General features: G+C 37.9%; 1 protein-coding gene across 1 annotated transcript in view; it reads right to left on the bottom strand.

Moving 5' to 3' along the window:
- Positions 1-14,816, bottom strand: part of LOC126182163 (palmitoyltransferase ZDHHC6) — a 130,746-nt gene that overhangs the window by 72,794 nt on the left and 43,136 nt on the right. The window contains exons 2-4 of the mRNA XM_049924828.1: positions 12,167-12,348; positions 11,721-11,805; positions 6,011-6,174 (exon numbers count right to left, since the gene is read on the bottom strand). Of these exons, the coding sequence (XP_049780785.1) occupies positions 6,011-6,174; positions 11,721-11,805; positions 12,167-12,348 (431 nt within the window). The remainder of the gene's footprint in view (positions 1-6,010; positions 6,175-11,720; positions 11,806-12,166; positions 12,349-14,816) is intronic.

The following is a 14,816-nucleotide window of genomic DNA, read 5'->3' as shown; positions in this document are numbered from 1 at the left end:
GATTTTAAGTAACCTTTTTTAATTCAAGTACTCTATTACTGTACAGTAACTTTTATTTTGCAAAAATTTTTTAAGTTTTTCTTTGAAGGAGGTGATTGTCTCTATGTCTTTTATGTTTTGCGATAATTTATTATATAATTTGATGGCATTCTACAGCAGACTCTGTTGCGTTTTAACTTTATTTTTTCTATCCAGATGCAAATTATTGCAGTTCCTAGTTTCGTAACCATATACAGAACCATTGTTAACATAGTGTCCAATATTTTTTTTTTTTTTAATGTACATAACATTCTGAAAAATATATTCACATGGGACAGTTAAGATTTCCAGCATTTTAAAAAATTGAAGGCAGTGAGCCATGCTGCCACTCTTGGTCATTATACATAATGCTCTTTTCTGCAATTTGAATATAGCTTCAATATTTTTCCTGTTCACTCCCAGAATATTATCCCATAACTAATAACAGAATGGATGTACGCAAAGTATACTGATCTAACACATGAAATATCGCATGCTGAAGTAAGAACTCTGAGGGCATAGCTTGCTGTAGAGATTCTGTTACGAAGTATTTTTACGTGGTCTTCCCACTTCAACTGACTATCAACTTGCATGCCAAGAAATTTTGTACTTTCCACCCATTGTATGGTTTCATTACCTAACTTCAAGTTATTATAATATGGTTTTTTGTTTATTTAAAAGTTCATAGCACTTGTTTTCTTAATATTAAGCGTGACTTGGTCGTTAGCTGCCCACTCATATACACTTTTTAGTGTTTCTTCAGCTTTCTCTCTTAGATCTACATGTGATGTGTCACTGATTAGCACATTAGAGTCATCTGCAAACAATATTGTATGCTCATGCTTTATACTTTGTGGGAAATCGTTAATATAAATTAGAAATAGTACTGGACCTAGGACACTACCCTGTGGCATACCTATATTTATATGTTTGAGGTCAGAAATAAGTTTTTCAATACAGTTGGAGTTACATGATAAATGTGTTATTTCAGTCATCTGTATTCTATTTTCTAGATATGACTGGAACCATTTTTTTACAATCCCCCTTATTCCTGGTTCATCTAGCTTAACCAACAGTGTTTTGTGATCCACTCTGTCAAAAGCTTTGGTTGGATCGAGAAATATACCTGTTGTATAGTTTCCTTTATCGAGTGCTTCTGGGATATATTTAGTGAGATATGCTGTTGCTGCTTCTGTGCCTTTCCCTGTTCAGAATCCAAACTGGTCCTTGGCTAGGAGGTTGTGCTTATTTAATTAGCTCATAAGTCTATCTTTCACAATAGTTTCTACTATTTTTGCAAAGCACAAGAGCAGTGAGAGTGGCCTATAATTTACTATATTTCCTGTGTCTCCTTTTTTGAAGAGAGGCAGTACTTTAGCATATTTTAAGTAGTCAGGAAAGTAACCCTGCTTGAATGATAATCAAGATTTACATGTACAGTTTTCACATACAACACTAAAACAAAAAGGACCCTTGCAAGCAGGAAAAAAACTGTATAACAAACTACCTAAAGAAATTAAGGCAATAACTGGCATGCATGAATTCAAAACTGCAGTGAGTGACTACAAGCTACAGAATTGTTACTATAGTGTTGATGAATTTTTATCTACAATGTAAATAAGTGAAAATTTTTAAATAATTTATACAATTAAGGCCAAAATAAGAAATGTGTACATTAGATTGAGGAGTTCCTAGATAACAGGACGCAGCATGTCATTCTCAATGGAGAGAAGTCCTCCGAAATAAGAGTGATTTCAGGTGTGCCGCAGGGGAGTGTCATAGGACCGTTGCTATTCACAATATACATAAATGACCTGGTGGATGACATTGGAAGTTCACTGAGGCTTTTTGCAGATGATGCTGTGGTGTATCGAGGGGTTGTAACAATGGAAAATTGTACTGAAATGCAGGAGGATCTGCAGCGAATTGACGCATGGTGCAGGGAATGGCAATTGAATCTCAATGTAGACAAGTGTAATGTGCTGCGAATACAAAGAAAGATAGATCCTTTATCATTTAGCTACAAAATAGCAGGTCAGCAACTGGAAGCAGTTAATACCATAAATTATCTGGGAGTACGCATTAGGAGTGATTTAAAATGGAATGATCATATAATGTTGATCGTCGGTAAAGCAGATGCCAGACTGAGATTCATTGGAAGAATCCTAAGGAAATGCAATCCGAAAACAAAGGAAGTAGGTTACAGTACGCTTGTTCGCCCACTGCTTGAATACTGCTCAGCAGTGTGGGATCCGTACCAGATAGGGTTGATAGAAGAAGTAGAGAAGATCCAACGGAGAGCAGTGCGCTTCGTTACAGGATCATTTAGTAATCGCGAAAGCGTTACGGAGATGACAGATAAACTCCAGTGGAAGACTCTGCAGGAGAGACGCTCAGTAGCTCGGTACGGGGTTTTGTCAAAGTTTCGAGAACATACCTTCACCGAAGCGTCAAGCAGTATATTGCTTCCTCCTACGTATATCTCACGAAGAGACCATGAGGATAAGATCAGAGAGATTAGAGCCCACACAGAGGCATACCGACAATCCTTCTTTCCACGAACAATACGAGACTGGAATAGAAGGGAGAACCGATAGAGGTACTCAAGGTACCCTCCGCCACACACCGTCAGGTGGCTTGCGGAGTATGGATGTAGATGTAGATGTAGATGTATCTGTGTATTATATGTGGTCTGTATAATCAAGGCCAAAAGTATGAAATGTGTGCAAGTAAAATTTATTTGTGAAATGTTATTCCCATATGTTAGAGTTATATTGCTATATACTGAAAACCATACAACAGCTTTTTCTGTTAAACTTTATTGCAAATTATTTGACTTGTCCTATATCATTATGTACCCCTGTACAGTGTATGATTCACAGGACCAATAAATATACAATACAATACAATACAATATAAACTAATGGTGGTAACAGGCTCTCTATACAGTCTTTAATTAGAAAAACTGGAACTTCATCTGAACCAGCTGAATTTTTATTTTTCAGTTTGCAAACTACTTTGTACACTTCTTCCTTTGCTGTGGGCAGTAATACCATTGAATGTGGTACACTTTTGTTTAGCTTTGTGATCTGAGGGACTTTTTGCAATTTTTGCGTAATTTTGTACCTATACTGCTGAAATAATTATTTACTTGCCAAATATTTTGGATCTTTCATTAGAATCCTGTCTTTTTTTATTTTTATGTTTGAAACATTCATTTTTCTGTTGCCGGTTTCCTGTTATACCATCTTCCAGACTGCTCTGCTTTTGTTTTCAGCACTCAGCACCAGTTTGGAATTGTGAGCCCTCTTAGCAGCACACAACACTTTTCTGTATGTTTTCCTACACCTTTTATAAAAGAATAGAAAGATGGATTTCTTTGACTGTGTTTGATATAGCTGAGGTACTTCAGTGTTTGAGATGATTTTTTGATACCTTTCGTCACCCATTTGATTTGTTCAAATGTTGAGAACGGACGTAACACTTTAAGAAAGATCTCTTAAAATTTTTGTTTGAACAGTGTCATGAAGTTCTTGAATTTATCATTTGCATCTACCTCTGAGTACACTGTTTCCCATGTTTCACCTGCTATTTGTTTAGCAAAACTCCTGTCTTTTTGGTTTGGAAAAATTTCGCCTCAACCGCACCAGTGGTAATGGCAGCATTGGACGATGAACCCCACTGAACTGTAGGTGGAGCAGGGAGCCTCGCAATGTTAGTAACCACAGACTTTTCCAATGTTTTTGGAGGAAGGTAGACTATGAAGTAACTGCAGCAGCACAAGTACGCTGACAAATGCAGATACTAGTGATAACACTAGCTATCTCTGATTGTGTAGCAGCATCAGTTTTCTGTACTGGCTGTTTAATAGCTGATGCAAAGAAGGTAACAAATGTTGCAGGCTTTATGGTCTTATACATGTGCTTGGCCTCACCACAGGGGATCCATCATATGGTTTTAATCTCCCATATCTTCTGTTTTTCAAGGAAGACACAGAAGTCCCTACTCAAAACAGGGTTAGCCCCACTGCAGTTCACACACTATGGAGGAGATGAACATCTGACTACTTCACAGGCAGCCTCACCATATTTGCCACAAGTGGCTTCTCCCTTACATCCAAGTGTGGTGGACTGGGGACGAAGAGCCTCATAGTTACGTGAAGAAATCCTGCCTTAATATGTTCAGGGAGTTCTGTGCTATTAAAAGTGATGATTAACGAGTTGGATGTAATCACAACACCCTGCGCTCTTAATAATATTCTGCACATTTAAAATGCCTCCTACGGCCCATTCAACTTTCAGGTCTTCCAAAGAAGATGGATGTCCACCAGGTCTCTGCAGATCACAACACCTTTACTGTAGTTAAATGTGGAGTGGAGCTCAGTCTCAATGGCATATTACCCAAGGTTTTCGGTCTTCTGGAGGTTTGTTATTTGTTGAGAATTAGATGATTCCACCAACAGTGTGTCATTTCATAACGACTTAACTGATTTTAAATTACCAGCAATCGCCTCTAACTCTTTTGTACGTAAAAAGGTGATACTTTTTCGAAACCCCCCTCTTTCCACGCAGCCAATAAAAACCTCTCTGACCAGCAGCATGCATTCTGTTACTGAACCCGCTTGAATTCTTTAATATCCCTGAGTCCAGAGGACTGGCACCACAAGCCCTCTTATTTGATTGGGTATTAGTACCTACCAGCAGCCCACGCATTCTGCTGGGAGGTGGAACAGAAAACTTAGAAGGATCCATAAACAATCAGGGAAATAGAAAGTCCACCTAGACAGAGCACACATGCCTAGGTAAGCCTTATACAACTGAGGTGCAGCAGGTTCCCCAGAGGTTGCCCACTAACGACTGTTCCACCTCATCAGCCACGCACCTCATCAAAGTGCAGAATACCTTGAAATTAAGAGGATTTTCATAGAGGTTTTTACCTTCCTCAGAATCCAGGTGGTCAAGTCAAGACTCCTGTTCTCTCTGACACACAACGTTCCAAAGTGGTCGCTGAAGCATCCCCAGAGCTTAGGGCAACAGGGGACTGGCAGTGATTAGCAGTCCCCAGCTCAGGAACTCTGGGGTTGCCAAACCTGTGCCCAGCAAACAAATGCTGAGCCCTTGAGGACAGTCCAACTAACTCTCTTATGAATTTTATCAGAAAGCCTTCCAAGTACTGCTCTTTGTGGCAGTCAATCTGAAAACAACACTTTCCTGTCTGTCAAATTTGAAATCTGGACACATGGGGAGTATGCCTTAGAATGTTGATGGGGTGGGCAGTAATGTATCAAGTGCTGGTAATTTGAAAAGTGTAAGATACAATAATGAAGATCGTGAGCTGTTTGTTCTGAAAGTTTAGCCTTGGGCCCAACCAAGACCACAAAGGCTTGTAGTATTCCCAAAAAGAAAATATAGTACTTACGCACTTCATATGTGATAGCCAACATTTCCTTTTCTATTTGCAAATAATGTTCCTGAGCCTTATAATTAAGGTTTTGGAAATGAACGTTATAAGCTTTTCAGAACCGTCCAGGAACTTTGGGACAGGATGGCCTCAATGCCATGAGGAGAGCACTATTTGTTCTTAATAAATTGCATTAATATTGGTAGCTAGTTGCTGTTTTTACTTTTTGTAAAAATGAACTTGTATCTTTACACAATTATGGTCACACCATTACAATTTTCAATCTATAGCAGTTCATCAAACCTCAGGCTGTGCCTGTTTACAAGCAATGAGGAGCTAATATAAGCATATATATGTCGTTCAAAAATCTTTGTTTTTCTGATAGAAGACAAGACTTTACACAGGCAGAAAGCAACAAGAGGAAAAATTTCTCTTATTAATAGTGCTCAGTTATCCTATTAATTTAATAAAATGGTTCTGACCACTTACACTGTTAAATAATTTCCCACATCTCAAAACTGATACATTTTGAAACTTAAACAAGCATAGAAAAGATCTCATCTGCTTGATAATAGGGGTCCAGTATACTTACCCGATTAAGTGCTCTGTACAAACAGCACGTCAGCTCAATGCTTGCTTGCAAGCAGCCACATACAGCAAAAAATAAAAAGGCAGTAAAATACCCATGGTTACGATGTCCCACACAGTTGTTGATCCATGGACAGTGATGATCCATCTTCATCACACAGTGACCACCTGTCAATAACAGAAATTCCAATTGTTTTTCTCTTTAAGGATAGAGAAATAGTCCTTTTTAAGATTAAATATCTAAAATATGAAATATTCTTCTCACATTTTTCTTTTATAGTCACAAAGTTGGGAATGACAAAGTAACAACACATAATGAGAAAGATGCTTGGTATAATTGAAAATTAACAGTTATATTACACTACGACTTTGTGGAGTAACTTTGGTAATTAACAATCATACTGACTTCAAAGATTTGTAAGTATTGAATTGCTAGGAAAATTACTTTGGGTTAGGAAGAAATTAATTTAATGCTGAAGAAATAAATTAGAAACATACTTGCTCCAACTTTTTAAAATCAAATAGCTGAGGTGTAATACACATTTAAAATTTTAAACAATGGAAAATCCAGGATTGAATGTAACAATATTATGAAAAGGATAATTGCTAGTCACCATATAGCAGAGATGCTAAGTGACAGGCAGGCAAAACAAAAAAGACTGTCACACAATAAGCTTTCGGCGAACAAGGCCTTTGTCAAAAACAGACAAAAAACACACAGTGTGACAGTCTTTTTGTTGTGCTTATCTACAACTCCGCATCTCTGCTATATGGTGAGTAGCAACTATCCTTTTCATTGTTAACATTTAAAATTTAAAAATACAAGTACAGGGCTATTACAAATGATTGAAGCGATTTCATAAATTCACTGTAGCTCCATTCATTGACATATGGTCACGACACACTACAGATAAGTAGAAAAACTCAAAGTTTTGTTTGGCTGAAGCCGTACTTCAGGTTTCTGCCGCCAGAGCGCTTGAGAGAGCAGTGAGACAAAATGGACAGGAGCCGAGAAAGCGTATGTCGTGCTTGAAATGCACTCACATCAGTCAGTCATAACAGTGCAACGACACTTCAGGACGAAGTTCAACAAAGATCCACCAACTGCTAACTCCATTCGACGATGGTATGCGCAGTTTAAAGCTTCTGGATGCCTCTGTAAGGGGAAATCAATGGGTCAGCCTGCAGTGAGTGAAGAAACGGTTGAACGCGTGCGGGCAAGTTTCACGCGTAGCCCGCGGGAGTCGACAAATAAAGCAAGCAGGGAGCTAAACGTACCACAGCCGACGGTTTGGAAAATCTTACGGAAAAGGCTAAAGCAGAAGCTTTACCATTTACAATTGCTACAAGCCCTGACACCCGATGACAAAGTCAAACGCTTTGAATTTTCGGCGCGGTTGCAACAGCTCATGGAAGAGGATGCGTTCAGTGCGAAACTTGTTTTCAGTGATGAAGCAACATTTTTTCTTAATGGTGAAGTGAACAGACACAATGTGCGAATCTGGGCGGTAGAGAATCCTCACGCATTCATGCAGCAAATTCGCAATTCACCAAAAGTTAACGTGTTTTGTGCAATCTCACGGTTTAAAGTTTACGGCCCCTTTTTCTTCTGCGATAAAACGTTACAGGACATGTGTATCAGGACATGCTGGAAAATTGGCTCATGCCACAACTGGAGACCGACAGCGCCGACTTCATCTTTCAACAGGATGGTGCTCCACCGCACTTCCATCATGATGTTCGGCATTTCTTAAACAGGAGATTGGAAAACCGATGGATCGGTCGTGGTGGAGATCATGATCAGCAATTCATGTTATGGCCTCCACGCTCTCCCGACTCAACCCCATGCGATTTCTTTCTGTGGGGTTATGTGAAAGATTCAGTGTTTAAACCACCTCTACCAAGAAACGTGCCAGAACTGAGAGCTCGCATCAACGATGCTTTCGAACTCATTGATGGGGACATGCTGCACCGAGTGTGGGAGGAACTTGATTATCAGCTTGATGTCTGCCGAATCACTAAAGGGGCACATATCGAACATTTGTGAATGCCTAAAAAAACTTTTTCAGTTTTTGTATGTGTGTGCAAAGCATTGTGAGAATATCTCAAATAATAAAGTTATTGTAGAGCTGTGAAATCGCTTCAATCATTTGTAATAACCCTGTAAGCATCAGCCAGTTTTCACTATCTATATACAACAAAACCAATTCCATCACAATTACAAATAAACCAAAATTTCTACCACTCAGTCAATAATCTGGTAATGATAAAACTAAAAGATTGTTGTGGTTGGCCATCCTTTCATCTTGTACGGGAAGTCTCCCCTGACCCGCAGTTCCGCGTGACTTTCCCAAAATTTACCCCTTTTCCTAGACCTCTCCAGTCCTTTTCCTTCACACTTCTTCCTTCCCCTTCAACCCTTCTGCCTGAAGGAGCCACTCGCTCCGAAAGCTTGTCAATCACAACAATCTTGTGTGTGTGTTCTGCCGCCACTTGGCGAGTAGATTTTTATCCATCTAGGTAAATAATTTTATCAGTCAATAACATAGCATCTAACATGAAACAGAAGATACACTACGGTAGTACAGTCAAAAGATAAAATTTGAGGATTAAAATACAATCACACAATCTGGTGCATTAGGATTAATAAAATAGTAATTCAGAAGCAATACGTGTTCACTAACCTGAATATCTACCAATAGGCACACCTTTATAGATGGGACAAAATCCAAGGAGTATGATGATGCTCAACAACATGGTTGTGAGTGCCCTTGCCGATTATAAATGTATGAATTTTGTGAAATGCACAAAGTAACCATTCAGAAGTAATCCTACTGTGATAGTGGTGGTGATGAGAGGTTGGCATTGTTCAACAGCATCCCTTTGAATGGTTGGAAGTTAAAATTGACAATGCATGCTGTTACAAATGATGGAGATAAATTACATAGAATATGAAAATGGATAGTAAGAAAAATGTGTATCTGAGAGGGAAAAGGAGCAAGGCCATTAAAAAATAGTTAAAACTGACTGCTCACAAATTACATTAAAAACTTTTTAACATCTTGGTTTTATGTTCATTTGACTACATGTTCATAGTAAAAAAGATCACACCTGAGAAAATACGAGAGGTAAAATCACACTACTGACTAATTGTGACTGGTTGTTCACTTGATAAAAAACATTCCATAAGAGCAGGCCCCATAAAAGATAAAATTTTGAAAGTTTTACAATAATAGTGTTGTCAGCTACAATTGATGACAAATCTTTGGAAAATCTAAAGGCCACTCTTTGTTACAAAATAAAATGCATTTAGCTAAAAGACAAGGTTATATTGCACACACTGTATACTGGAGGATCATTTTGTCTAAAAGGGTAGCTGCAGATTGTGGGAAAAGGTCATTTATCAGTTTGGACATCACCACTTCCATCCATCTCTGTGGGTGGCAGAACAAGTATTGTGGTCAAATGCTGTGATTTATTGATTACAGTTTGTTGATCATTATTAGAAAATGCTCTTCTTCGCATACTCACATCTTTTCTTCTCATTAGTAAGATAAGAGCATTAAGGGGACAGGATGATCTTATTCTATGCTATCCCAACATGCATCTTTGGCTCCTGCATCCCTATGTCACTGCCCCTGATTCCCATTTCACGAGATCCAACAAGTATACTGCTTTCCTTGGTTCTGAATGTTTACGACAGTGTCTTGAATGTTATGAATCATTCTCTCTTTTGGGTATATTTCCACTACTGACTAAAGGGCACAGAGGGAGTTTGTGACGTTTTCTCAAAATGAAATACAGTTGTCAACTTCACTATTTTATATTGAAATTTAGGAAAAAATTCATCAGTAGAAAATGGTCAAACAGGTATGTAAAGTACTAGAAGCATACTACAAAAAACACTAAATATTGGCTTATAGCACATATAAGCAGATATAAATATCTTCATTAATGAAGCATAATGCCATGACATATCACCAAACGTACACACTGTATGCAATAATTACAACCATAGATTTTTTTATAGTGAATTAATCACACTTACATAAATGTCAAGTTGATGCACTAGCAGAACTGAACAAACACTTTTTATGTGCTTTTATATAATTAAGGTATACTAAAATAGTTATGCATGTGATAAAAATCCTCTGCTGCCATTTTCTAATAAATTATATTTTCCTAAGGTTTGTAGAGTTCCACTCATGACAGATTAATCTGTCACAGTGATGACAATTTCATATTGCAAAAATATATACCACCTTACTGCAAAAATACTGCCTATGAATGAAATCATAACTTTGTGATGTGTTAATGACTCTGGTAATAAGAGGACAGGCAGAGCATCCTCACAATGAGAAGACTTGCCTTCCCATATTTTCACTGCCTTTATTCATCAGGCTATCAATCACTTGTATTTCAACAGCCTCCTTTAGAATACAGACCCACAATGAACATAGTCTATCTTTGCAGCTCCATTTGTTCATATTTCATTCAGCAACATAATGTTCCGCAACCACAGATTTTCTCGGTTGCTTGAGTTTGGTGTGTCTCCTGTGCTTCCGGCACATTTCTTTGATTGTCTGCACAGTCTGCTCATGTCTGCCCCACCAACTTGGATGAACTACAGTTGAAACCCAGTTTATGAAACCCCATCACTGTACCTAATAGGGCACAAACTTTCAGGGGTGGACGGAAAAGGCATTTAATGTTACACTGAGCCAAGATACTGCGGACTAAGGATGTATTCAAGGAGAATGGGTACGGAGGGAGACATACGACTTTCAGGCAGAAGGTGCAGGCCGAGAAAATAGAACACAACAATATGGTTAAGACAATGGTGTATCCATCATAAGTCGGCAAAGTGTCGAACAAAACTGACAATTTTGACACAACATGACATTAAATGCTTTCTCTGACAACTTCCAAACACACATGCATTATTCTGTTTGGTGAAGGATGACTTGGGGTACCATAAACTGCGTGTCTATCACATTCCATTCAAATATGTTAAGGTATAAATTGGGCAGACTGTGCAGACAGATGATGACAGGTGCCAGGAGCACGGGAGACATACTGAACTCAAGCAACCAACAAAATCTGTGTTTGCTGATCGTACAGCTACAAGGAACTCCATGAGATATGAATAAAATTGAAATATGAACAAACAGAAGAGCTACAACAGCCTTCATCATTTTGCGACTGTGTTCTAACAGAACCTGTTTACATGCAAGCTGTCTATAGCCTGATCCTTAGAGATAGCCGTTTCACTCTCAGTGAAGCACAGAACCCACTACTCAATCAACTGCAGTCACACTCTTGACTGAGAATGATTTCCGAACCCACTGGGATGACAGAAGCACTAATGGAGCAGAGTTCACACCCAGCATTCAGTGAGTGCATCCCCTCCACCACACCACCTGACACGATGCTCGGCCCTGCAGTGAGGAAGGGGGTAGGGAGTATTAAGACCATAAATGATGCACAATGTAGCAAAGCTGCTCATTCTACAGTATCACCTGAAGATGATGACATTGTGCTCTTGTCAAAATAGTGTGTTATGTTAATGTCTGCATTCATTTGGCAGCCGACAGCAATACAAACATTTTACAGTTGTTTACTTTTGTTTCCAACCATGCATTTTAAGAAATGCTCAAGATAAAAACCAGTGCCAAAGGAACTTTCCTGGCTCCCAGCAAAACCCATATACTTACATTTCCCACAATGGTGAGATCTTGGAGCTTTATAACCATGACACACATTACAGAACTGCAGGTATTCCGAATCATCTGGATTCTCCTATCCACCATCAAAAGAGAAAAGAACAAAGTCTTCAGTTACTGCTAGAAATGTACAAAACTAATTAACAACACTGATTCTGAATTTTGAAAGAGTTTTAAGTGACACTAGCTCATGACAAAACAAGGCTGACCCAAAACTGACCTTACTAACACTACTTAATCTGATAAAGTTTCAATAATAATAAGTGGTTCACTACATATACCTGGTTACATTTAATGATAATAACTGGTTACATTTGGTCATAAACCTGCATAGTGTGTTTCAGTGCATTTCACCATAACAATATGTGAAGATAATTACATTGAAGTCCCAATTAATTTACATCTACAGTAAAGAAACTGTTGAGTAGATTACTCACTGGTTGCCAGTTTGGTGGTAGGTATCCTGGGCCATCAAAAATGGCATTTAGGAAATTACATATTGTCAATCCACTAAATAGCATGAAAACTGCCAAGTTAATAAAGCCACTAATGGATTCTGCTGGTGGCCACCACATACTGCAGCAGTGTACCATCATGAAAGTAATGATTTTGACAATTCCTGTTTTAATCAGAAAAGTGAATATATTACATCTGAAGAATCATATGTCTTAAATAGTCATAGCTCAGCAATTGTAAAGCAATAAATCAAACAACAAGATTCTTTTCTTAGCACATAAAAGGGTGTATACAACATTCGGGAACACTTTCAATTATTTATTGCACAAGAACTGAACATTGTACATATGTCATACATATTGCATTTTGAAGAGAAACTCTGAAAGTTTTATTTTATTTTATTTATTCATTTTTTTTTAAATTACAAACATTTGACATGCGAACCAGGAGTGACCCGGCAGACATTAATATGGTAATCTTGTACGCGCTCCACATTCACTTCACTCACACTGGGACATCCGCCTCTCTTTGCTGGGCACAAGCAACCCGTCTTAACGAATTTTTGTGCCAGAGGTAAATGGCCTCCCTTGTTGGTGGTTTCTTACCGTACATGGTTCTAAAGATACGTTTAACAGCTGTAGCACACTTGTTTTTGTCAAACTCCAACACACAGAAAGCTCGCTCCGCACCTGAACTCGCCATGTTTGCAACTAGCGCTGACTATCGGCAAACTACCAAACTACGCTTTGGCGGTATACATTTAAAAAACACTTTCAGGGTTTCTCTTCAAAATGACATATGTATGATATCTGTACAGTATTTGGTTCTTATGCAATAAATAATTGGAAGTGTTCCCGGACTTTATGTACACCCTTTATTACAGGATTAAACCTACAGTAAAAACATGTCCAGCTTTACATTTGACAAGTTTCGATAATTTATTTTTCCTTTTCACTACTTGTTACTGACTTCTTATATTCAGACTATCTGCTTCAATTTATCACTTCAAACTTTTTGTCGGGTATCAGAATATTACTCAGACTATCAGAAGAGTTTACTTAGCATCAAGGGACACAGTTGATAATGGGCTTATTTCACGTTACAAATTGTTTGTAAAATTACAAGCCAAGTCATCAGATCATCAAAAAGTATCCTATTCAAGAAAAAAATAAGCTCCTCTGGCAACAGGTAAGACCTATTTGGAACAGTGCACAACAATGCGACAGGAAAAATTAGTGAGGAAATGAGGTAAACAATGAAGTGATCAATGATAGTTCTCAAAATTGCAGATACTTTTAATGACTTTTTCTGTGTGTAGGAGACAAATTAAGCCTGACAACATACTTTTTAGGTAGCCTACATTTTCAGCGTTCCAAAACAAGTTTGATAAAATCCAATTATTTGCTACATCTCCAAAATAAGTTTTCAACTCTCTTAAAACTAAATGCTTAGCCTAGTGATTACATTGTAATTAGTGGTAAAATAAAATCAGTTCAGCTGAACGCTGTAATGTTTTAATTTACTTAAATAATGAATCTTTTCAAAGCAACATCTTCCCAAACACAATTAAATATGCCATTATCAAGCCACTTCACGAAAACGGTGATAAAACATTGATAAAGACTTAATGATTCATCTCATGAGAGACAGTATTTGAAAAAACAGTGCACAACAGAACTTATAAAACTCCTACTTAAAAAAAAATAAAGTAGCAAATAAATTGGATTTCAAACATCATTGTCAACTGAACTGGCTGTGTAGATGATATGCTAGAGTCAATTAACCAAAATTTATAAGATTGAGAGTATTCGTTTATCTGTGTATTGTTTCGGATCGTGTGAATCATGATGTCTCATCATAGCCAAGATACAATCATACAGAGTACCTCTGAACATATATGTGATTAGCTCGATGAATATTCGACTGACAGGACTTGGTAAGTTATAGCAGATGGGCACTGTTCTACTGCAGATAGACTTGCGCAAAAATTCCACATGGTGAAATGAATTGCAGCTCGCTTTAAATGGGAATACGTGTGACAATGCCTACAACAAAGAGAAAGAACCGAATAACATCAGACTAGAAGCTTAGTGGAGAATATCTTTTAACACAACACACTGTACAAGTATTTAGGAGAAATACTAGGATGCGATATGAAATGGGACAGTTACAGAAAATCAGTATTCAGTCAGGAAGGCAAATGAAAAACTTCAATTTGTTGGAAAGATTCTGGGAAAATGCAACATGTCTGTAAAACAAATCACCTACAAGATGCTAGTGTGACCAAATCTAGAGTACTGTTGCTGTGTTGAGGGTCCTTTTCAAGTAGGCATGACGATGGGCATCAAACAAATTCTGATACATTTGGCTAGGATACACCACAGGTTGGCAGAGTCAATATGAAAGTGCAACAGTAATGCTAAGGGAACTTAAATGGAAATCTTTGATGAAAAATTGTGAAGCCACAATGCATTAATTTCGACAATTCATATTCAAAGAAGACTGCATGACTATTATGCTGACACCACCTTATATCATATGTAGCTGTCATGAGAATAAGAGAGATTTTAGGGTATATACAGAGGCCTATATAGTCACTTTTCCCTTGCTCAATATGAAAATGGACAAAAC

This window comes from Schistocerca cancellata, chromosome 1, assembly GCF_023864275.1.
Source record: "Schistocerca cancellata isolate TAMUIC-IGC-003103 chromosome 1, iqSchCanc2.1, whole genome shotgun sequence".
Classification (NCBI taxonomy): Eukaryota; Metazoa; Arthropoda; class Insecta; order Orthoptera; family Acrididae; genus Schistocerca; species Schistocerca cancellata.
This window is presented reverse-complemented; position numbering and strand designations above follow the sequence as displayed.